This window comes from Brachycentrus maculatus, unplaced genomic scaffold (assembly GCF_059751285.1).
Source record: "Brachycentrus maculatus isolate JH-2025_06_01 unplaced genomic scaffold, ASM5975128v1 h1tg000369l, whole genome shotgun sequence".
In the NCBI taxonomy this organism is placed as follows: domain Eukaryota; kingdom Metazoa; phylum Arthropoda; class Insecta; order Trichoptera; family Brachycentridae; genus Brachycentrus; species Brachycentrus maculatus.
This window is the reverse complement of record NW_028281118.1, coordinates 360,773-388,366: the sequence shown is the minus strand read 5'-3', so window position 1 is coordinate 388,366 and position 27,594 is coordinate 360,773. Positions and strand designations below refer to the sequence as shown.

Sequence of the window (27,594 nt, the reverse complement as noted above, 5' to 3'; positions counted from 1 at the left end):
TTTATAAAAACATGGATATGATGTTGACAATGAGAGAAAATAAAAATAAAAACGTCAATCGGTGTTGGGACGTCGAGTAGGCGGAGTCTGGTGAAGAAAACGACATTATATTCTCTCTGCCTATCTCTGCGAGGAAGCGGCGTGATGGTTAGTTATTTAAGTTATTTTGAAATACAAGAGTTCATTAATCAAACTGTGAAATACGGTAAGATTTTTTTGAAATCTCAATGGGTTCAGTAAATTATTAAGAGTAGAATAATAGTCATCCCTAAAAGTAGAGTGTATTTTTATAAAAGATGTCAAGACTTTACAAATGGTCTAGAAGTCTAGACGGTTAATATATTGCCATTTTACGGTATGTTAATACTACATTCATAATTTTACTTTATTCGGTAAGGTCGATTGAGTTCTCATTGAGTCGATATTTTTAATTTAATTTATTATTAACCTATTTAGTATTATAGTATTTATTTTCATTTATACAAAGGTACAAAATATCATTGAAATTGTCGAAAAAATAGAACTTTTCCACATAATGTGAGTTTTATTTTTCCCCTCATATTATTTCATAATTTTCAACGAAATCCCGAACAACATGCTCTTAAGAAAAATTATTGCTGAAGTTTTACAGTTAATTGTATAATTTTATGAAAATGATATCTTTGAAACTTTATCTTCCATTTCGCGCTCGGACGAGTAGGTTTTCAAAGGACAATCTTCGTGAAGTAAATATTTTCTGAATTATTTCTTCCTTAATATTTTTTTTAGTCTCGAAGGTAAATGCGAAACTTTGTTTTATACTAAACCGTCTTGTTTTTTGAAGCGGTAAATTCATTTTAGGCTTAGTAAAAATATACGATTCCTCCGATACGACGTTTGAATTTAAATGTTTGAGTTATATTCTTCTTTGTTGTATTTGTTTGCTTCTACCATTGTTTTTTTGTACATTTGAACGCCTTTTTAGGAAAAATACGAGATAAAATGCAAGAGTGACATGAGTCTAACACAAATTGATGAATATTATTATTTCAGTTCAGCAGTTCAGAACTTGAAATGAATATGCTTTCTAAAGATATTGATAAAAATTTATGTCAAAATATAATTAGTTTTTAGTTATGAATTATTAAATTTTAGTATATTCGTATTATGGTAATAAAAAACGTTAACCCTGTCCCTAATAAATCAGCATCATCCCCTAGAATCCTGATTGCTGTCAAGCTATAGGAAGTAAGCACCAATTATGCTTTTAAGTTGCATTTTTGGATTCAATTATGTGAAACATCCCTCATACAACTATTATTTTAATTTTTTTTAAACTCATATTGGAACGATGCTGTGGTTTGTTTTTTTCCGCATACATTATATTGTTCTCTTTGTAACTTGTACTCTAAATATATACAACAACAAAAGGAGTGGATGTACTAAGCGCAGATTGTTATAATTGACATGCTACCCACCCGGCCAAACATGTTTGTAGGCAATCTAGTATTAAAAATCTAGTACCTTAATAATGATTAAAATTATGATAATTATAAGGGTAATAGAAATATTCTTAACAAATGTTATTAGTCATAGGCAAACTAAACATTTTTCATTAGTTGATTCGGCAGTCACTTTGTGCTAAAATCTATAAATTTTTAATTAATGTTTTACTTAGTAAATATCAGTATTTCTTAAAATCTAATGTGACACGTGTTTTGGTGCATTCCGCGGGCCCTACTCTAAAATTAAGAATTAGCTTCACATATGGTGTTTGAAAATGATGCGGAATGCATCGAAATACGTGTCACAGTAGATTTTAAGAAATAGTGGTATTTACTAAGCAAAACATTAATTAAAAATAAACATTTTTCTTTAATTTCTAAAAAAAACTGCTAAAGCTTTGAACATGTAAGAAAACAAAACACATTGTTACATTTATAATAAGAAATTTATTTCATGGTGTATTTTTATTACCACGCCAATAACATAAATAATAATATTGAAATAATAAAAAAAAACTCATTTTGTGATAATTTGTTTTGGCTGGGAGTGTATATTACGTTCAGTGCTATTAAAATACGCTAATTATCTTCTCTCTTTATTACTTGTGAATTTCCTTTGAACGGCGTAAGAAGACTGCTTAGTTTTCTTTGTTGATTTCGGATTACTGTTTATTCAATAAGGCGTGCTCACTAATTCAATAATCGGTTCCTATGAAACTCTCCTCACACTTTAGAAACTTTACAAGTCCATTATTACTTGCAAATGGAGTTCTTGCCGAGTTAACTTTAAGGGGTCACTTATTTCGTAAATTGGAATAGCCCGGGCTATGGACTATCTACACCTTTTCAGTAATGCGTGGTTTACTTTTATTGAACTTTAGTAGACACTTATTTAAATATTTAAGTATGTCAGGTCTCGTTTAAAATTCATTTATTATTCATATAGATATACGGAATCACTTGAAGAGCAGATTTTTTTACCCACAAAGTCCAGATCGTTCATAAAATATTGTGGAAATACGTGTCGATCTGAGGACGGGCGGCGGCGAAGTGTAACGGGCTCGTTTCCGTTCGTTGCGGGCTTCGTGTAGGGTGTTCGTTATTTCACTTGATTTGGGTTGCCATAGTAGATGTGTGGGTTGCCACAATATCAATATTATTTATTGATATTTCAACATAGAGAAGAAGAGTATGGATGTCTGGGCATTTACAGAGCTTATGACCTATAGTTGGCTGGTTTAAGTAATCAATTTATACACTGTGTAACATACATACAGAATGACTTAAAGAGTTGATTTTTACCTTAATATATAGATCGTCCATAAAATATATTTTTTTATAGATATATCAACATCTTCATTTTTATGTACATTAAATTAAACGCAGATTTTTAGAGTCTACTAAGTTGTGTTTATTAAAAAAAAAACACATAAAAATTAGTATTGTGACAATTGTTTCGCCTAGTTATGGCATCGAAAATGAAATACAACTTATTAGACTCAAAAAATCTGTGTTTGATTTAAAAATTAATACATAAATTAAAATGGAGTTATACAAATTAAACGCCGAATCAATAAATAAATTGAGAAAGATTTTTATTAAGGTACCAAACTTCCATATTCTTCGTCATCTATGCTGAGATGTTTGAGCATGAGCATAGATGATGAAAAGTAATGATTATGTCACTGAATTTCGGTAAATGATAAAATCGATATAATTTCACAAGTTTGTTCCTATAATGTTAACTTTGTTTTAATCTTGTGATCATTTTGTATTTAAAACACAAATTTTGTTGCCTTCCTTACCTGGGTAAGATTATATCTATTATCGTTATTATGGATAAACTGTAACAGGGGATAAAGTTATATTTGATATTTTGATGAGAGTGACTTCTAAATTGGCTCATCCGGGTCCTTAAAACTCGATTACGACAAGCCTCACAAATCCCCTCGTAAACGTCTTGAAAGGATGCAAAGATTGTGTGTTGTGTGGAATGTGACATTGATTTATTGTTCGGGGAGGGGATTTACCGACAAGTGATGAGGTACTAGTTCGTGACCTGTGCTTAGTTCTCCGGTTAAAAGAGACATTTTACAAATCTTTTTTCTATTTCTATCAACACGTTTGCATTTTCCCCAAATTTCAGGCGAACCAATGTTTCCGACTTACTCCGAACGGAAAAGAATTCATCTTATTTAAATACGTAGGTAACTCTATAATATAATGGGTAAACTACTATGAATAAGTAACTCTTTTAAGGTGGGATAATCGATATTATTACACCGCACAGGTAACATTTGACGTAATTGATTTTTTATATGCTCAAAACACTTATTTTTTTTATTGAAAAAATAAGTTATCTTAGAAATAAATATATATTTTTTGTTTATTAAAAGCACTGTTAACTTTGTGGTATGGTAATGAAACACTCTCCTTATCATTCATTATTCACTTAGTGTAATACCATTTTTAATTGGTACAAATACTATTTAAAAGTGAATGATGAATGATAAGGAGAGTGTTATTTGGTTTTTTATTATGTATTAAAATCAAGCACTGATTTTTAGAGTGTAATTATTTTAATTTTAGTATTACAAACCCATAAATTTTTAATGTGTTTTTTTAAAAAAATAATATATGTAATTGAGTGGACTCTAAAAATCAGCGTTTGATTTTAATATTTAATATTAACATTGAAATGGAACTCTACAAATCAAACGCCAAATCTATTAATAATACGCATTTTATTTATATTGTTAAATGTCTGAAATTTCATATACAAAAGGGTGTTAATTTTTATGTTTGTAAATTTAAAAAAAAACTTCTTTGATCAACGTGTTTTACATATTAATGAAGTGTAAAATATGATTAAGCTACCTCTTTCCACCTTCTTTACTCGTGGAGAAGGGAGGTGATCCTCCTCGGCTTCAGATCATATTATTTATATTACTTTGATTAGTTTCTCTTAGGGATCTTCTGGTACTTTTCGTACGAACATTTGAAGTTGTATCTTTTAAGTTCTCTATTTGCTCTTTCACATTTCGTAACTTTCTTTCATCTTCAATCAGACTCTTCCACGAGAAAACTTGTTTTGAACGTAGGTAGTAATGTTCATGGTAGGTACGTGTTATAATACCTACATGTCAAACTTGAGTTATGAACGAATGAACATTATTTGAATGTACGTACTCAAGTATTTCATTATAAAACAATTATTATGGCTGAGAATATTTTATAAGTTTACCAATTTAAAAAAAGAGATGTAGGTATTTGTGTTTTTATTATTTACACAAAAATTTCAATTTCATACTATAGGTATCAAATGGTGGTAGAGTGGATTCGAACCGAGAAACTCTGACTTAAGAGTCACACTAACCACGGGACCACAACCCGACACCTTACATTTAAAGTTATTATACAGACCTGAATGATGGAAGTTTAACTTCTGAAACATGTAGTCTATAATAAAACTCAAGTGGTAAAAAACGAAGTGTTTTCTTTAATCATTATAAAATGTCTTACCACAAAGTTAATCCCGAAACAATAAATAAAATACATTTAAAGATGTGAAAATTGGTATTTATATTCTCTTTTTAAAATAAAGAAACAAGTGTTTTATAATTTTATGATTTGTTAAGTAAGGACTATAAAAGGGGGTCATTTTTTACACTACTACTACTACTACTACCATCACGCCGTTTCTCCGCAGGGGTAGACAGAAAGGATGGAACGCCACACTCTTCTGTCCTGACATACACTCCTCGCCTAGATGTATAGATGTGAAAGAGGCGAGGAGTGTATTTTTTAAACATTTTTACCTATATCTCATAAACCGAATATTTCAATGATATGAATATTTTTTATAGGAATTTAAGTATGTGATGGAGGTACTTTGCAAGTATGTATCATGAGAAGTAAAGAATAAGTATGACGACAAAACGATGTGTATAGATTTTCGAATGGTGAACTAAGGAATGAGTGTAAGGCTGAGCTTTGAGAATTTAATAAACCCCGATGATGACAAGGTTCTTGTCGAAGCCGGTAGGTTAAATTGTATTAATAAAAAAGTGTTTAAAACAAAGTTGTTTAGTTTTATAAAGTTTAATAAATAAAATAGAATAATGTTTGCAAAGATAGAGTGGTGTAGCGTTCCATTCCCTCTGCCTACCTCTGCGGGGAGGCGGCATGATATGTAGTTAGTTAGTTATGTGTGTAGGTATGTTGTGTTGAATGTACATACGTTTGATATTTCCTTTCAATTGAATATAGCATACTTTGACACTTCACAAATGTTTCAACCTTATTCATCAACTGTAGAGTATAATATATTGTCACACACTATCGCCTGACTTTGACACTTATTGCTATCACTTAAAATGTATCGTATGAATACATTTCACGTGAGCAGTTTACGGCTGAATAGTTTTGTATCACGATATCCGATTGAATTTCGGGTAGTAACAAATGTCTCGGCTCCTTGCGGGCGAAGATAACTGATTTCCGAAGATTAACTTCCGTCAGATTCTTTTGTAATTCCTTAAAACATCGCTCGGCCCTAAAAGTAAGATAGGAATTAAGATAACCCCTTCAAGTCCGAAGCATCCATCTCTGCCACGACCCATTTTCCCAAAGACTTTAACTTAATTATTCGCCTTAATAAGTAACTACAGATTGCAAAATGTTTGGACCAGAAACTCACTGGCGAAGCATTGCGTGCGTTAATTTCCAAATTAAATCCAAATTACACGCTTCTGCGAATACGGGTATGCAATCCCGAGTGTGCAAGCCATTATACTGTACATTCTTTGCATACTTTTCATCCTCTAAATCCTTTCTCCGACAGACTAAGACTTGTGAGTAATGATTTGGACACATCCAAAATACTGCGATATAGGTTTTATTTTATTCACATTTGAGTGTGTCTAAATACTTGTTCACAAATCTGGCTTTCTCGACTTGGGAGCTTTTAAATTATTGACATTTCAAGATAGGTGAATAAGAATATGGAAGTGTGCGTCAGGTCATAAGCCCTGTAAATTTACTTTACTTGTTTAATGTATATCTCTTAATTGGTTTAGTTTAAAATATGTTGCTGTTGTTAACCCAAATAATAATAAAAAAATTATAAATAAAAAATGATTGAATAAAAAAAAATACAGGGCTTGTGACATCACTTTACCGTCCTATCCATGATTACTTGAATTATTAGAATTCCTACATACATATTTAATAAATCTCATTACATTGTACATGTTGGTTCACTAGAGCCATCTTTGGTTAAATTGGGACTTATTTTGTTTTTTCTTTAGTAAAAATATATTACGGTATTTAAAACAATACACGAATAATTTTATCATTAATTCTACGATATCTTTTTCTTAGATTTTTATAATCTACTGACACTTCGTGATGGAATTGCATTTTTAATATATTATTAGATTAAAACCAATATTTTTAGCTTTTCCACATTATTTTTATTTGACCAGCGACCGGGTTTCGTCGTTACCGACATCATCAGACTGGTTTGATGATGTCGGTAACGACGAAACCCGGTCGCTGGTCAAATAAAAATAAAGTGGAAAAGCTAAAAATATTGGTTTTAATCTAATAATATATTATATCTTTTTCTGGTATCAGAAGTGCCCTTTGCACCATTGAATGCGAGTAGATACAAAATATAATATACACGTACACAATTTTATACGGCTAGAAATTTATACAATTTTTATTGGGGTTTAGACTCATTCAATCGACAGTAACATTTATTCGAGAATGTAAACCTTATGGTTTCGAGTGAAGGCATAAAAAACCCTATAGTTTTTTTTCCACTGATATCTAGTTTATAATGTCACGTAGTGACTGAAAATCCTTTTATATTGTCGTCCTTAACTTCCTTATACTAAAAATATTACGACTTTTTCTCGATACAAATTCAATTATGTCTTCAATTCACAAAGAATTTCCTACTACGACAGCAATTTAACTCGGAACAAGACTTTTTCTGTAACATTTTTTCAGCTAGGACATGGATAACAACAGTTATTTTCCGATGGCGTCAGCTGTCTATCGAATGACATACCAAGGATGCGTTTGAAATATTTTTTTAAAATCAATAGTTAAGAATAGTTAAGAATTGTCCTATATAAGAATATTAGATTTATACTTTGATTTTTGTAAATTTAGCTCTGTAGTTAGTACTAATTTGCTAGTTGTACTTGGCTACGCAACGCTGTGACTCCATTTGTTTAAATATAATACGTTCACACTTTTTATATGTTTAAATTCACAATGCATGTGAAGAAATGAAAATATCTAAAATCTATACACAAACAATGCAATCGAAAGAATAAACGAAAAGGCTTTGTGACAGCAGGTGTTAAGAAACAGCTGTCCGATATAATTGATTTTTAGTTTTGCATGTGTTACAGCTTGTTCAATAGATGGCGCTGCCAGTGCAGTCAGATAATCTGTTAAAAAAACAAGACTTTACAAACTAGTAAACAATTTGCAAAAAACTTGCAAACTAGTAAAGTCATGTTTTTCTTTTCAAATTATATAAAAACGCGCGTGTTCGAATGCAACGTTGTGTCGAAATTTCAAAGCAATCGCTGAATAACTTTAGATGTTTTACGATTTCAAACTGTTTGTACTATTTTTTCATGTTTATAAAAAGGATTAGGAAATTTTATGTCTCTTTTCTTAAGGCCTTATATACGATAAATGGCTATTTGATTTGGATTTTTGAATTTTTCGCTCAAAATACCGTTTTTCTTATGAAAATTTTTTTCTTTGTTTTTCTTCGTAAAAAAAATATTGTCTTTAAAAGAAAAGTCTTAGTATAAGGTACGGAGAAAAAACAAATGAAATTAATATTTTTAAAATATACTTATGTGTAAAAAATCTTATTTACCATATATTCTAAAAAAATCATTCTCGCGGAAACACGACTAACCCCTAGCGCTGTCATTCGCATTCTGAATTTGAATGTTTGAAATCTTTCTTAATTGATCGGATTTCGTTGCTTGGCTCTATGTATTTCATTTGCAGTTAACAATGACTTATGATCGATTATGCCTATTTTGGGTTACAATGGTTTCTCCTTAACCTATTGAGACATTTCATAATAATAGTTCATTACAATAATAATTAGAAGGGGAGAAATTCATACAACGTTAAAAAGACCCATGGCGTGCCTGGTTCCTTTATTTGCGTGTTTACTCTTTGCTAGGGTTGTGCGGTCGATTTATTATTATTATTTTTTTAAATAAATATGACATAAGTATTTCATATTATTTTTTGACATCTGATCAAAGATGAAGAAGAATATGGAAGTCTGGGCATTTACAGGGCTGAGGACTGTCATAGGCTGGTTTAAGTGATCACTTTACACACGTGTAACATTCACCAATTGTATCCATTATTGACAACCACACTACTCAAATTCTTGGAAGTTTTGTATATGCCATCACTAGGGGAAACAATTGTCACAAAATTGATTTTTATGAATTTTTTTAACAATAAAATACATCTTGGTAGATTAAAAAAATCAGTGTTTGATTTAACATTTAATATATAAATTAAAATGGAGTTCTACAAATTAAACGCCAGATCTATTAATAAACTTTACATATGTAATATGAAATATGTATGAAAATTACAAATTGATGATTATCAGGAAGGCAAAGGATGAAGCGAGCTTACATTTTATGATCATTCAGTCATTATTTCACAATTAAACCCTTCATTTTGACCTGTTTTTCTACAACCGCGATTCACGCATTCGGAGTCAGACCTATTTATTGACGACTCCATACCCCTAATTTGAGTTTGTTTTCCCTCGCATATTTTTGATATTCAACGACAGTGCGTAGGTACGTTTGTCCCGGGAAAATTTTCTGTGGCATAATGTCAATACCTGTTTTCGAGAAATTCTGCGTTGTATGAATAAATACCGGAAAATCCTTTCTTCGTATGCCAGCTTATAATTTTTCTGTCATATATTTAAATTGTTTTGATGTTTTTGTTTTGTTATTTGTTTTATCCGCCGCCATACTTTAACGGTTTGCATGTTATTCAGGTATGAGGCCTAGGTACGATTCCCAGCTGCGTCAACATACAAATAAGTATGTGTTTTTTTCACTATATGTGCATATATTATCTTGGAATAATATATGAAGCGTTGTACCGAGTACCTGACCTACATATCGACCACTCTTGCGCATATTATTGTCACCTACAAATCTTTTTTAACTTGAAAAGCCAATAATTTAAAGGTTGATATAAAAATACATTACAAACACTCACACCAATTGGAAAATAATTTTCCTTTAACTCGTTTTGCATTTACAAGGAATCGAACACATCAAGTCAGTTTCGGAGTCAAATGTCTACCTATCGACACCACGGCGCTTGTATGTATTTCTTTATACATATATTATTTTAAACCCTATCCGCACCCAGTTAAAATAAACGACACTCTTCGGATCAACGTGGTTTGAACTTAATCATTAATTATTTATATATACATATATACATATCCTTATTTAACTTACTTTTTTTCGATCAATAAAAAAATGGACAATTTTTTTTTTCATTCGATTGTTTTATTTTTATTTGATTTCAGAATAAACGGGTAGTTGAAACTGTATCACATTAAAAGCTTGTATTATTATTTCATTTTTATTATTATTTATTTGGCAGTCACCCAGTAAAATAATGTTTCTGCCAGTGTCAAGTACTTATTATTTTTATTTACAAACAAAAAAATAAAATAATAATAATTCATACATTACCTTTATGGATTAACACGACGATTGAAATATTAAAATAATCTACTTTTGAGTATCACTTTTGAGTTTATTGATGTAAACACGACTTGTTTTGAGTACTGCACGTGTTTTCATCGAGTAGTGAAAATGCAAACAGTTTGTTTTTTCACGTGTTCTGTAGTTCTCGAAATTAGTCGTGTTTACATTGATTTACTCATCAGTGCAGTTATACAAGTATTTTTTTTTATATATTTAATTTGAAAACTTGAAAATCGATACATTTTGAGTGTGTCCAAATACTTGTTCACAAAATCTGGATTATCTCCAATTACAGGAGTTATTTTCATATTATTTTTTGACATCTCATCAAAGATGAAGAAGAATATGGAAGTCTGGGCATTTACGGGGCTTACGACCGTCATAGGCTGGTTTAAGTGATCACTTTACACACGTGTAACATTCATCAATTCTACCCATTATTGACAACCACACTACTCAAATTCTTGGAAGTTCTATATATATGAACCAATTTAGAAACCTTGTTCATGAATCACTAGAACTTCACTAGAGACATCTATTGGTGAGGTTCTAGTGAAGTTCTAGTGATTCATGAACAAGGTTTCTAAATTGGTTCATATATATAGAACTTCCAAGAATTTGAGTAGTGTGGTTGTCAATAATGGGTAGAATTGGTGAATGTTACACGTGTGTAAAGTGATCACTTAAACCAGCCTATGACGGTCGTAGCCCCGTAAATGCCCAGACCTCCATATTCTTCTTCATCTTTGATGAGATGTCAAAAAATATTCGATACATGTTTCAATTGAGCGATTTTCTTCTACAGTGCTAATCACCCAATATTAACACGCCAAAAAGCAATATAAAATATTAATCATTATTATATCTCCATAGTTCTCTCGCAGTTATTAATTTCAATTCGTGTATTATAAATACCACATTTGGTCGTTAGTATTCCCTTTTTCTATGCCAAGCTTTACACAAATGGTTTTATTCGCTGTTTTTGCCCTTACCATGCGAACATATTATAAACCACTAACCGTGAAATCGGGACCAATTGTGAAACCGTAGAGTCTATAATGTAGATTAGTTTTATAGCCGCACGGGGTTTTGCAGAGGGTTTTAATTCTCATATAGGTGCCCAATGTAATCGAATTAAGGGTTACAGGTGCTATAAATAACAGTTCAATCCATTAAATATTATTTCCAAGCATGTTTTCATCGTGTTAATTGCAACAGATTTGCGAATAAATTTGATTACCCGTGAACAAGCTTTAACCACCGAATTATGTTTATAATATGTATGTTTAAATTACACAATTTTTATTCACAATTTTTTATTTACAAAGTCTAGATTTGCATTACACTTAAAGAGATATTTTTATAAAAATATTTTAAATTTATGTCTATACATTTTCAATTGATGTCGACAACATACCGTGTCCGGCTCCGTAGTGTAATGGTCAGCACGCTCGGATACCGTTCTGGAGGTCCCGGGTTCGATTCCCAAGGGGTAAAATAAATATAAGTGATTTTTTCACTTATTCAATATTACACTGGACTGGTACCTGAAGCGGAGGGCTGATCACCTTTCCTTTATGAGTAAACGATCAAGATAACACTGCGTTTATATGACGCAGTGCCCTATGCACCATTGGGGTGCGTATAAGGGTTTTATTATTATTATTATTACTACCACATAAATTAGGGAGAATATGGGAGTTTGGGTATTTACAGAACTCATGACGAATAAATTAAATTTGTCCGTTATTCGGATAAATAACGTACAAAAAATCAGGCAAAATGTAAAAAAAATCGAATTTATCCAGTTTATATTATACATGCTTAAATTCAAGTATCTAAAAAGCAATTACTTCGAACCAACCAAAAACAGATTAGTTATATTGGTCGAAACGTTTGATACCTTATATAGCTGTTTGCAGTCAGAGGGCAGATAGTACTTGAACATTAAAAAAAAAATACAAATTGATGATAATAAGGAAGGCAAATGAAAAAGGGAGTTCAGACAGTGAGGTAGAAGGAAAATTTAAGGGAGGAGGTTTGATGGACACTTAGGATTCTAACGATAGATAGTAATATTCTTGCTCAGACGTTTCTTAAAAATTATTAAGCGAGGGTGCATTTTTTTTCAAGGAGATTTAATTCATTCCATAGTCTGGCCGCTTGGACAGATCGCTCACCCCTTTCAAAAACGTCATATATTAAAAATCGTAAATTTTCAGTTGTGCATGTTTTCGGAATACCCAGTAAATGTACTGTATCCTTAATTTAACTTAATATTTAACCGCTACAGGGCAGAAAGTGTTGTTTTTTCATTTTGAAGAAAAGGTATTGTTTAATTATTTTTTCAAATAAACTAATTATTTTTCAAATGGAGAAAAAACCTTCAGGTTTTACCTAAAAGAACTGTTGCACAGTAAAAAGTTCAATAAGTGCCTTGATATTTTTTTTCAATACATTTCATTATATTCTTAAACTTTAAAAACCATCTCCTGAAAAATCAAGTTTTTTGATTTATGACGTTGTTGGAAGGAGTGAGCGAGATAAGGAATTACTGAATAATAAATCTATGGTACATAATCTTTCTTAATAGAAAATATAAATATTTTTTTTAAATCTAGGTATCAGTGGTCGAGTAGGCACTGTTGTTAGTAGATTATTCCCACTGATTCGCACCGCTAAGCGCTAATGTGAATTGTATATTAAACGTATCACAGTCCGCATTGACTGAATTAGCCTAGCGGCTGGTGCTGATGAATATACAGGAACATGACGCAGACTGATTTGTGATATTGCGGCAGTCTGTGTAGTCGGATTAGTGTAGGTCTAGAGCACACGGAGTTCGTACGAATGGATGTGTTGATATTTGTATTCTCTCCCCGAAGTTTCTGACTCCCGTCTCTATTGTTTCTCTGACAACGATCCTATTTACCTGTTGATACAACAGCGTTTCGTTGTTAATTAACCCATTTTGATTTCATCTTCTCAATTCAGTACAACCTTCATTCCCATCTTAGAAAGATTCATTCAATTACAAACAGCTTTGAGCGTTCGATTAACACATTTACTGCGTTTAGTAAATGTATTGCAAATAATCACGAGCTATTTTAAACTCATTAGTACCACTATTTTGAAATAGTGGTATTTACTAAGTAAAATTCAAATAAAAAAAGCTTATCCGCTTCCGTAGTGTAATGGTCAGTACGCTCGGCTACCGTACTGGAGGTCCCGGGTTGGGTTCCCAAGGGGATCAAATAAATAAATGTGTTTTTTTTCCACTTTTTATTCAATATTAACCTAGACTGGCTCCTGAAGCGAAGGGCTGTTCACCTTTCCTTCATATGTTAACGATCAAGACAACCCTGCGTTTATATGATGCAGTGTGCTATATATATATATATATATATATATATATATATATATATATATATATATATATATATATATATATATATATATATATATATATATATATATATATAAGTGAACTTATATGAAATTCATTTATGTAGATACTAGTACACACTGTTCTCTTTGTGTGTAGCATTCACACGCGGTTTATGTTTATACTTGCTTTGAGACAAGCGAGTATAAACTCGAGGGAACTACAGCTTCTGCACTCGCAAATTAAATGGCACATTCATACATTAGAATTGTACTGTTATTATCTATCTTATTTTATTAATTACCTTGGGGTTGACCGTGCTGTGCGATGTAAGGGAGTTTGAATGGTTCCATTCTCCTCATATGCGCATTAATTTCTCACTAATATAAAATATTGTGTAAATACTAAGGGTATACTTTCAAATACGCAATGATACTTTTAAGCCATTCGACTCATTATACGCACTTAGTGCACCGGGGAAAGTGATGTACGCGCCAGGCGCGTGCCGTACTGAACCATTTTAATGTATGGTTTAACTTAAATCCGTCTTCGAGTGTTTATTTGCAGCGGTTCGTAAATACACTGTCGTGAAAATGTGTATTTTTTGCTTTTCGTTTTTTTCTATTTGCACACATGCCAACATTTTCCCACGTTGGATGTCGGTCTACAATTGCTCTTGTATGACATGTATGAACAGAGCATCTATCAACTAATTTACGTTAGTTTTTCAACGGGCGTTCGAAAAATTCTTCAATTTCAATCCTATTAAGGATAAAAGTTTTCAGAATTTATTCAATTATAACAACTGGATTTTTCTGAATACAAACACAAAAATGAACGTATTTTTTGTTGCTGTTTTTCTTTTGTGTTTTAACATTATTATTTAATATTGGCAGACTGCTAATAGTTTTGAACAATTAATGGTGGATGCCAATATTTTATTAATTATTCAATATTTTTTTTAAATATTTTTTTAAAGCACACTTTGTCGTCTGTACTTTAAATAGACTCATTTAATAATATTTAATTAATAATTTTAGTCTTGCTTGGTAAATACCACAATTTATCTGTTTATTTTCTGAATAGTGTTTTTTACCAAGTTAAACTTAAACAAATATGGATAGGTATTACCACAAAATGAATGCCGAATCAATTGATGAAAGTATTTCATTTGTCTTTACTAAACTTCATACGATAAGTAGATTATCGCCTTCGATTGGAATCTAAGTTTTACTTGGTACATACCACTATTCAGAAAAAAAACACATTTTTTTTGTTTTCTGAATAGTAATGTTTACCAAGTAAAACTTAAATAAAAAATGGACAGATATTACCGCAAAACGACTGCCAAATCGATAAATGAAAGTATTTAATTTGTTTAAACTAAACTTCTTGATATTTGTATATGATAAGTAGATAGATAGTACTTATCGCTTTCTATTGGAATCCGTCGATAGCTCTTCCAACATTATTTGAATATTCTAGTATTTAGAGCGCAGCGCCGAGAGGCTCATGCGCTCGCAGATTGAGCGAGCTGTGGACCAATATCCGAATGTTAATCTTGCAAAGCTTTGGAGAGCTTTCAGAACGCGGAACAACTGTTGATTGCCGTCCCCAGCGGCTAAAGCGAACCGAACAAACAAAACCAACAATCCAACCCTTTCGCTCGCTGCGGAGAAACGGCGGGAAACTTTTATTCCATCTTTCATCCGGCATTATTCGGATGTAACTATCGCTGAAATATTGTATTCAAATATTAGTATACCCTTCGAGTTATGGAAATGAATGATGTGTGGTTTCGATAACGCGGAAAGTTTCTTATTTATTATTCTACACCAGCGGTTTTAAATTTTTTCGGCGACTGAACACCCTTTTGAAATACTTGATATTTTACGGAGACCTAAAATAAGCCAAATCTGCTTTTATATTCATTTCATTTCATTGAATTATAATAATTTAAAGAAATGTACAGAAATAGGTACATTTATACACTACAACATATAATGTCTTCTAAAACAGCATGCAAAACAACACACAATAATACAATAACACTGTATTGATTCCAATGTAAATTGATAAAATATATTCCATTTTGTGGATGGTATGAAGTTGCTTCATTTTTATTTTTAACCCACTGTTAAATGTCATGTGTGATAGAAGAGAGTTGAAAAGAGTATGTAGTTATATTTTATATTTATTTATTCATCCAGAATAATGCAGTATCATCAGACGCAGTATTAATCACCCTATGGTTTACATATCAATATTATATGTGTTTCAACATGGGATAATATCTTTTTTTATATGAAGGAAGATGGAAATTGAAGCATGTCAGGGTTTTGTCATGGTGTTTGGCTGGCTTAATTGACCACTCTATACTCGTGTAACGTTGACCATTCTGCTAATTATTGAATATCCATATTGCATTATTTTTTAACCCTTCCCTTATTGTGCTAAAAACTTCAGCGTGCACCGGTGATACATATTTTGTATACCATATGAAAATGTGGTTAGAATGTGGGAAAAATGTGAATGTTCCTTTTTTTAAATAGTAAACATATATTTAAAAAAAACTCCTAATTGGAGATAATCCAGATTTGTGAACAAGTATTTGGACACATACAAAATGTTGTAATTTTTATTTTTTATTTTTCATATTATATTACATATAATACATAAGTCATAAATACACATAATATTCCCGATGAGTAATTTCTATTTCTCATTTTGGGACATGGGATTAAGGTTAACAAGACTGGAACACAAATAATAAAGTAACAAAAAATATTTCATTCAGTTGTTTCTTTTTATGAATAATTTTTCAGATATTAATGATAAATTCAGTAGTTCACGCAGAAATATTAAACGTTCGTCCTAGCGGATATTTTGAGTTCCCTAGCGACATATTTATTTTCCAGCAAGGCTTGCTGCCGTAGCGCGACGCCTGTGTCCCTCTACATTCTACATCTGAATCCGCTTCATAAATATTCCGGAGTCGCTCGTTTCCTTTTAGTCCTAGTCTCGATCCTTTCGCCAGATTTAAGTTACAAAAAGTCGCGTCCTACCTGTATGCACTTAACGATAAAGTTCCTTATTAAATATTCATGTTTCTCCCGGGGTATCTAGTATCGCGAGATGTGGGGAAAGGAAGCAAAGTTTTTCACTTAACAGTAGTTATTCGGTCAGGGTAACTTTTAACTCTTCTACGCAAAACTGGAAAACTATGTTTTATGTTTCTTTCGAGTGGCTTTCTTTTCTTTGAATATCAATATTTGACCCATCGATTTGACTTTTGTCAATTGTTACTCAATTTTATTACATGTTGGAAGGAAACCATGCAATATATTCCTTAAAATAATATTTTATTTTTAATCTCGTATGTATTATTTAGTGTTGAAACGTTTTTTTAGTTCTGAAGTGAAAATTCACTTATACTTCTTAATGGAGAAGTAAATAATGGGTTATTGTCACTGATTAGCGTGAGCATTAGATTTCAATGTTTGAATCTAAAAACCAAATAAAGTAATTACTACCTTTAAAGAATTCGTTTTTAAATTGGCTGTTTTAATTCGATCGCACGTGTCTACTTGCAAGAACTTTATTCTTGGAACACATTCGAGTCACTGATGATTGGATTTCATGTCTAATAAACTAATTTTGTGCTAATGAATGTATAGCAGTACCCTAGGGGTTAAATAATTCGTTCTTGCCTACCCAGTATTTTGAAATATGCATATGAGCAACAACGGTTTTGTTTGATTTTTTTCAAACTTTGTTTTCTTTATATTTTTGTTGTTGTAACAAATGATGTTTTCATGAATTGATTGGACAGCCACTTTGTCGTAATAATTATCCATTATAATTTAAAATTATACTTTGTAAATACCACCTTTAAATCTATCATGACGTGTGTTTCGATGCATTCCGCTATATTATCGTACGGTATTCATCGAAAGTGTCGTAATAGATTTTAAGAAATATTGGTATTTACTGGGTTAATTTTTTATTGAAAATTATCAAATTATCTTACAGAAATGACAATAATCGATCGATTTCAAACAAATTAACTTTAAGCATAAAAAAATCCAAGACAATTTTTCAGTTATTTATTTGTTGTTATATTAAGATTACCCTAATCCCCTAAACCTAATGTAAACTCAGTGAATATTTAGGGTTATCAAGAGTCATGTGTAGTTAACCGTTCGATAAGTACAACCTCATTTATTAGTAAAACAGAAGACCGCATTCATTTGGCGGATAATGAATACCGAATACTGCACAATATTCCATAGTGCACGTATCGGAGCGTGTGATCGGGCATTACCGCTATACAAGTTACTGATTATTATCTAACTTTTGAAACGTGCTGTGACTTGAGGTAATAATAATCCCCTCCGCATTACATTATGTAGCATTTTGTAGTTGGAGATGGCGCCTTCACATAACGATTCAAGACTTATCTTATTTTTATCATTGAAAAATGCAAGAATACGTGAAAAAATAATGTTTTTTTTTTGTTGTTGGTGTTATGTTATCGGTGAGGCATATTTTAATAATTTTTATTAAGAGTATCAAGATCTACAAAAATAATAATATAATAATAATATAACCCTTATTCGCACCCCAATGATGCATAGGGCACTGCTTCATAGAAACGCAGTGTTATCTTGATCGTTTACACATGAAGGAAAGGTGATCAGCCCTCCGCTTCAGGTACCAGTCCAGGGTAATATTGAATAAATATTACAGCGAAAAAATCGCTTATATTTATTTGATCCCCCCTGTGAATCGAACCCGGGACCTCCAGAACGGTAGCCAAGCGTGCTGACCATTACACTATGGAGGCGGACAAAAAATACTCAAACAATTTATATTTGAAAAGATATTTTAGTCAATTATAATAATTTAGGTAATTTATAAAGTCCCACTAACAAATACGGATGAGATTTTACACAAATTTAACATTTTTTTTTACAATTTGTGGATAAGAAACTATGAATACTATATCTTATATTGAGATATAAGCATGACTATTATATCGAAATGCAATACCTTACAATTCCAACAAAACTTTTAATTTTCAATTGAAGTTTTACTTAGTAAATACCACTATTTCTTAAAATCTACTGTGGCTACTGTGTTTCGATGTATTCCGCATAACACATTAAGAACTTCAAATATTTGGAACTAAGTATATTTACAACCTTCCAACAGACATAAAAAATTGAAGACATTTAAATGCCAAAAAAATAAATGAAATGAATTTTATACATTTTTATTCTTTATTTTAGTGCTTTCACACAAACATCATGGTTAGATTAACGCAGAGAACATCATAGTCTAAGCTTAACTCGAAGGTGCACAGTTTACACCCGCGCTGTGCCAGGCGGGTTTCCCGCAAGGTATCGGACCCTCCCGATAGATAATTTTATACATGTTAATCTAATAAAGAAAAAAAAACACAAAAAATCGTTATATTATGATAAAAATAAATTGTTTTACCAACAAACATAAATATTAAGTTTAAGTCCCTCTCCAAGAGCACAGTCTTTTTATTGGAGAGAACTGCGTTATTAATTTTATGATTGTAAGTAGAAATATCTAGAATATAAATTAAAATCTTAAAAAATTACAACCACATAAAATAATATTTTATTTTACGTTTTAAATATCACTATTTTTATACACTTATAAAATAACGAATAAAAACAAAAGGAATCAAGCAAAATAACCGGTAAGAAATAATACATAACTTATTTATAAACACTTATTTAAAAGACAATACTACAATTTTAAATTATTCATAGCTTTTAAATAATGTACTAAATCAGTGAATTATGCCACCTTACTTCCTGGTTTTTGTCCGTCTCTTTTATTAAAATGAATATTCTTCGAAAGTAAGTTCCAAGGAAGCTATAACAAGCGCTAGTTGTGATCAAAGGGATAGATTGTTAGTGTTTTTGAGCTGCTTCCTTCTAGATTACAAATCAGAAACGTTGAAATCTTTGGAACTTCACAGTACATATATGTATTAACCTTTCCTTGTAGCAAAATATATATTTGTTTACGCAGCTGTCTTTCTACGCCAATCAAAGCGCTTTCTTCGATTAGAGCAGCCATACTCAACCTTCGCCCCACCTAGCTTTTATGAGTGGTCCTTGACACATTTATTATAATTTCAAAAAATCTGATATTCTAAATTTCATATATCTTGAGATTTATTTCCAAAAAAATTAAAATATACCTCATAGAAAAGTACGCGTGCAAACAATTTTGCTTGTAGGAACACACAAGACAGAAGTTTAAAAAAACCGTCTATTGTCGTTGTAATTTTGCTGTTTTGTTATTAACTGTAGCTGTAAAAAATCATAAAAAATAATAAAGTATTTTACTAATTTTCTTTTTTCTTGTTCCAGGAAAAGTTCGCACTCTCGCAGTGCTGGATGCAGAAAGTCGTGACCATTACTGGCTCACTGTTTGTGCTCAGGACCAAGGAGTTGTACCGCTACATTCATGCGTCAAGGTAAATATATCACCAATTTACTACAGACGTAAATTATTATTATCACTTATTTATTTTTTTACAAAAATGTTGGTAATGTTAATAATATTAGTATATAACCACTCACCGAGATTTTTATGTCTACCGGCTTCGAGACGTACCCGTCTCTTCGTCAGGACAATCACTACCACTGCATGCAAACAATACCACCCTTCACCACCTTAGCACCATTTACACACTTAAAACTAAACAAAATGTAACACATGTGATTATTGGTCGACCCAAAGAAGAGACGGGTACGTCCCGAAACCGGTAGACATAAAAATCTCGATGAGTGGTTATATACTAATGTTATTAACATTTTTGTAAAAAAAAAGTAAAAATGACTAACCACAAAGTAAATGCTTTAGTATTAATAATATTGGAAATATATTATTATCAGGTATTATTAATACCTTTTCTGTTAGGTATTAATATTAACGAGAGACAAATTTTGTCATTTGAGTATTATAAATGAGTCTTGGTGATTTGATTAATGCTTATTTGGTCAACAAGTTCGCACAGAGTGTAATACAGTTAACCCCCCTATAACGTTGAAATAGGTACCGCATTATCGGAAGGAGAGGGGTTAATGTTTTAAATTGTACTTTTATTATTTAAACTTCTTGCTTATTGCTAAAAAGCAATATCTTCCAACTAACCAAAAACAGACTAGTGATATTGATCAAAACGTGTGATACGATATACAGCTGTTTGCAATCAGAGGGTAGATAGTACTTGAACATTAAAAAAAAACATAAATTACAAATTGATGATAATAAGGAAGGCAAAGGTAAAAGGGAAATTAGGGAAGGAGGTAGAGGGAACTTTTACATTTTAACCAGTTGAAATTGACTGAAATGATTCTTTAGTATATTCAAATTCTTCTTCTTCTCCTTCTTCTAACCCTTATCCGCACCCCAATGGTGCATAGGGCACAGCATCGTATAGAATCAGTGTTATCTTGAGCGTTAAATACACGAAGGAAAGGTGATCAGTCTTCCGCTTCAGGTACCAGTCCAGGGTCATATTAAATAAATATTAGACTGAAAAATCACCAAATTATTTTAACAGTCCAGGGTCATATTAAATAAATATTAGACTGAAAAATCACCAAATTATTTTAACAGTCCAGGGTCATATTAAATAAATATTAGACTGAAAAATCACTAAATTATTTTAAAAAAATTCAAAACATTTACCCTCTGTAACGTTTTCTACGACAATGCGGTACCTATCTCAACGTTATAGGGGGGTTTACTGTACTTTTATCGTAAATATCTTTCGAAATTTCTCGAACTCTCTCGGACGTATTCTATTGATAGCTTGTGAAGGAGCTACGAAACCTGTATAAATAGATCATTTTTGATTAAGATAGCAAACTGATATATTTATACAAGTTGCCTTGTAATTTTCCGCAAATACTTTTCTATTTATCCCCTTCCGCTCGCGCCGGTAGCGGGTAAACAACCCGAATTGACAGAAAGTGGCGGGCGAAGCTTTCCCAGAACGTCCATTTGAAGATTAATTGGAATTCAATCAACCCACACCAGTTTATTGACGATGGTCTTACCAAGGCACGGTATTGAAGCCCCTTAATTGATTCAAGAAATTTCTCCGCGATAACTGTCTTCCTTGTTTATTCACAATATGTACTTTATTAAGGAAATACATTATTAATTATTTGTAAAATACCTCAATTTCGTCTTCTTACTGTTCAAACTAGCGCTACATATAATATCATAATTGCAAGTTTTGTATAAAATATGTTGTGTATTCACGACAACAGATATTATCAAGACACATTAATATTATGAATAAATAAAATATCCATCTGATCAAATATCTATATTTTAGTGTGTTACATGTAAACCACACTATCATTATTATTTTATGTATTAATTTTGAAATCAAACACAGATTTTTATTTGATAAAAAAAAAACACATAAAATTAATATTGTGAATATCAATTTTTGCCCAGAATGTCCAGAAAATGTACTATATCCTAGCAAAAGCGACATATTTTTAATTTAATATTTACCCGCTACAGGGCAGAAAGTGTTGTTTTTGCATTTTGAAGAAAAGGTATTGTTTAATTTTTTTTTTAATTTACTAAATATTTTTCAAATGGAGAAAAAACATTCAGGTTTTACCTAAAAAGATCTGTTGCACAGTAAAAAGTCCAACAAGTGGTTTGATATTTATTTTTAATACATTGTATTATATTTTTAAACTTTTAAAACAATCTCCTGAAAATCAAGTTTTTTGATATATAACGTTGTTGAAAGGAGTGAGCGATATGTTCAGAGTTTAGTGGGCCGGACGTTTTGAGATTTCGATAAAACGCGCTATTTTTCCTAGACTAGCTAGATTAAACAAGTTTAGTAGCAAATCAATTCAAGAGTGGAAAGAGTAAAAGAAATTCTACTCGATGCCACTCTCATAATGAAATATGCTCAATAAATACATATTTTTATTTCGTTTCGAGAAAACGTCGAAATCCCGCAATTTTCTTCGCCTTGTCGTGAAATAAATTATTTTCCCAACTTCGACACAAAAAAAGAACTTAGGCGCAAAACAAATTTCCACTTTCGTAGGGATATTATTTATTGGCAGAAAGATTCGTTATCGAGACTTTGTAATGTATTTAACGATTTGCAATATCCGCGTAATTCGTAATTCCCTGATTTGTTTGTACGTTTTTATTTTCAGGGGGTATTCGCTAACACAGAATGGTTGATGAATGAAATTGGAGAGGTCACGAGTCTATTTACGCCCAATTATTTTAAAGAATGTATATTAAATATTATTTTTTTAGATTATATCGTAGTCATACAGGAGAAAGTGACCAAGTGCATTTTTTACAAAAACGTGATCACTGAGTATTTGATATCTTACTAGCTTAATATTGCCCTTAAAAAATCTCAAAGGATTTTAAATTTGGATGTATAATATATTGACTTGTTGAAAATGACTAAATGCATTGATGTTTATTTTCTTGCCAAGCAAAAGTGACTTAAATGGCCCTCCTGAACATTTTACGTTTTGTTAGTTGGTCACTTTCTCCTGTACGACTACGATTTATAGAAAATGTATTTTTATATGTATATTTTTTAAACTTTTTTTTTACCTATCAATAACTCTTCTTTTCAAAACCATATAATTATTTCGAAGAAAAACTATTTTTTTCAATGCAATAATGGTGTTTTATTTAAAAATCAATTGCGTACCTGGATTTAGAGAAAATTAAGTTGCGACTTAGAGTATTTTTTGATATCTCAACATTAGGCATTTACAGGGCTTACGACCGTCATAGGCTGATTTAAACACACGTGTTACATTCACCAATTCTACCGATGATTGACAACCGCACTACTGAAATTAATGGTACTTCTATATATGTATAATATATCGTGCAAATTCGAAAACATTGTGCTTGAATTCACTAGAATTTTACTACAGACATCTATGTTAAGATGACTTTTATGTTGATATGTCAAAAATTAAAAAAAATAACTCCTAATTGGAGATTATCCAGATTTGTAAACAAGTATTTGGACACACTCAAAATGTTTTAAGTCGCGACTCGACGAATGTTGGCCTTGCCTGTAGTCACCCTTTATCTGAGCAGTTCAGAACGTGGTCTGTTATTAATTAATGCTGTTTAATTTGTGTTAGCGTTCTGGATAAGCATACTAGTCGTCAACTTATGTAGGATACATATTAAGTTTAGGGGGTTGAAATCCCGACGCTTAGGATAATTTATTTTCATCATTTCATCGTACGCATAACTTAACCGTTAGGTGGCCGCGTGCTAATTCAAATTAGAACGAACTTTGTGATTTATTTTGTCTCTACCTGTAGCGAATAATAAAGTGGGGTCTCGGTTTTTTAATGACTAGCAATCTTCTCTATGGCATCTATTTTTTTTAGGTTAGGTTGTAAACCCTAAACCGGTCTAAAATAGCATTTATATTGTGAATTTACTTTGCGTTGAGTATTTACCGTCATCCATTTTATTACTTTGAACTTGAAAAAAGAGTCTTATTTTCACATTTTTAGATGAAATTGTATTCTTACATTTAGCGTCATAATTTATTCTGCATTTGTTGTAGGACCGTTTTGTCGAAATAACATCTTATAAAGCAATTCGGCTGTCCAAATTTAAAACACAGTAAGGGACATTTTTTGTAGTACGTTTTTTTTTTGCATTTATGGATTAAGTAGACTCTACTTAGTCCAAAAATGCAAAAAAAAGGTACTACAAAAAATGTCCCTTACTGTATTTTAAATTTGGACAGCCGAATTCTGTGTTTGAACTCTTGTTATTATACATTATTTGTGATCGTGAATCAATATATTTTTTGGTACTAAGTACATGGAATAAAAAAAATGTTACCATTGTTTTTTTTTACTTCAAGTCGTCAAGTTAAAATATTTATTTATTATTAGCTGTATCCGGCCACGGTCGCTATGGCTCAGTCTGATTAAATAGAAAAGAAATAGCGCATATTTCTAATTTGTTTAATTTAACAATGCTTGTGGGCATAATATATTTTAGCAGCTGTTAAAAAAACACGCTCTCTACGTGTGTCGATGTTAAGTTCAACTGATGGTGCTGCCATTGCGATACAAAATGTTTACAAAAAAAACATGTTTTTACTTGTCACGTATAAGCATATAAAAATACGTGAGTAAAATTTCAAAGCAATCGGTGAATAAATTTTTAGATTTAAGATTTTAACAAACCTACATTTATATTTTTATTTATATAGATAACTTATGGATATTTATTTGCCTACTTCTCGTTACTAGTAAACGGTATTTTTTCGTTTGGCATATTTAGGCTTGTTTATTTTTTCTCGTATATTTTGGGTAAAATGTCAATTATTTATCGGAAATATATTTTTAAATTAATATTAACGTCAGCGATGCAATTCAAAACCTCTTATTCTGGCCAAGCGTAAGAAGGAAAATTTCCCACATTCTCATGGCATGGGATCCATTGTGCGATCCTGCTCATCGAGGATATCCGAACCCAGATTCAAAGGAAATCGTTAGTCCGACATCACACAGATGTCTGCGCTCTAAAGACTTCTGGACTAAATCGGTTCTCATTCTATTCACAAACCCTACTCAGAGAACTCCTTTAATGAGAACGGTTATCTAATACATGCCAATACCTCAATTTACTGGCTAATGCAGCGTGAAAACCACCGTTTTTGACTGTTTTATATTAAAAAAAGAAATCATCTTGAGTTATGTATAAAAGAGAAAATAGTATTTTTCTGATTTTATTCGGGCTTGCATATTTTGCTTACAACTATAATACCTATTTTTACAAAATTTTAAGTGTCTATAGATACTTGTTCACAAATCTGGATTATCTCCAATTAGGAGTTATTTTTATATTATTTTTTTTACACCTCAACATAGATGAAGAAGAATATGGAAGTCATCTCCCCATAGATGTCTCTTGTGAAATTATAGTGAATCAAGCATAATGTTTTCGAATTTGAACAATATATATATATATAGGAAATACCAGGAATTTAGTAGAAATTTAGTAGGAATTTGGTTTAGAAGTAGTGAGGTTAATCATGGGTTAATCTTACACGATTGTAAAGTGATCGCTTAAACCAGTCTACGACGGTCGTCAGCCCCGTAAATGCTCAGACTTCCATATTCTTCTTCATCTATGTTGAAATGTCAAAAACACGGTGTTATAAAAAGAACAATAACAATAAAATAAAAATATTGGAGACAGCAGCGAAAAATCATCGCATGACTAGATAAATCAAAACCTAATATCAGGTGCTGTCAAAAGTTTACGTATTTGGAGGAAATGTATGACTTTATGTATGGACGTGAAGGAAGCTAAGAGTGTGTGTCAGGACAGAAGATAGTGGCGATATTCTGCCTACTCCTACAGAGAAACGGGGTGATGGTAGTAGTAGTAGTAATAGTAGTAGTAAAAACAAGCGTGAATTTTCTTTGAACATTCAATTCTTTGAAATTCATATGTGGAGGTCCTCACCAAAAAGTTATATTTCCAATATTGCACAAAAAACCCTTTAAATGTAAAATCATTCTGTTTACTGCATTCTATTGAAAGTAATTAAAGTTGCGACAAAACATGACCAATCCTGTGGTAAACCAACATGAAATCATTAAATCTCAACAAAACATAACAATTTTACAAGTTAGAATTCCTGATTACTTAAAATCATTCATAATGGAAATGTAACTTTTTGGTAAGGACCCCCACATATGTACTTAGAATCTAGTTACATCCTGGATGTAAATTGCTTCGGTTCAGGAAGATATGAAGATTTCTTAGAAAGGGAACGAGAATTAATAACGTATCCCTCGAGCGCCGTGGGAAGGGATATACCCTTTAAGATTTCGACAAGTCCCCTTGACTGAGTGAAGAACGGCGGAGCGAGCTCCTTAGCATCGATGGTATGTTCACTGCTCCAGCGCAAATTTATCCTACGCTGTCTTGTATTTTAATTATCACCCCACTAAACTCGAGTACTTACCGCCCCGCCCTACTCTCCGATGTATGAAATGTACCTCGCACTGACAAATTAATATTAATATAACCCTTCCGCAGTACAAGACCGTGGGGGGATAATTCGCCGGCTGAATGGTACTCGTATCTTTGTGATTGTAAATAGGGTATTAATATTTGTATAATGAAGGCTGTTGTTCGCGAGTTAACTGGTAATCGCTTTGTCATGATAAAATCTTCCTTATGGAAGGGTTGTACTTTACCCCTTTATCGTATGAATTATGACAAACGTTGGAAAAATAGCAATTTATTCTGTATGCTCAAAGCATTTTTAATTTTTTCGTAATTTGTAATATCAAGCTACATTAAGTCGCTTTTGGCAAATTTTAAGTCGTGTAAAAAACGTTTCGAATAATGAATAATACTGCTATTTTTTATATATCGATAAAATAATCTACGCTTTATACTTTTCATTCATATTCTTTATCTTGTGACTTATACTTATACTTACGCACTATCTGCCCTCTTATTTCAAGTGTATGTATAAGGTTCAAACGTTGTTACTAGACATCTCATGTATGACCTCTCATACCAATAAAAGAGTTTCTGCTCAATAAAAAGTTTCTTATTTTTTTATAATGTAGGAATAATATAATAATATAATAATAGAATAATATAATAATATAATATTAGTATATAACCACTCACCGAGATTTTTATGTCTACCGGTTTCGAGACGTACCCGTCTCTTCGTCAGGACAATCACTACTACAGCAAAAAGCTTCTTTTCATCTCACTGAATATTTTATATGTATCCGTTTTGACAAGTTTGAGGGTTTTGATTAGAAATGAACCTCTTGGT

At 31.6% G+C, this 27,594-nt stretch overlaps 1 protein-coding gene across 6 annotated transcripts in view; it reads left to right on the top strand.

Moving 5' to 3' along the window:
* The window catches only part of LOC148303421 (fat-like cadherin-related tumor suppressor homolog), a 448,267-nt gene that overhangs the window by 367,056 nt on the left and 53,617 nt on the right, over positions 1 to 27,594 (top strand). For all 6 annotated transcript variants that reach the window (XM_088269965.1, XM_088269962.1, XM_088269964.1 and 3 more), the window contains exon 4: positions 20,093 to 20,199. In XM_088269965.1, coding sequence (XP_088126091.1) covers positions 20,093 to 20,199 — 107 coding nt within the window. The remainder of the gene's footprint in view (positions 1 to 20,092; positions 20,200 to 27,594) is intronic.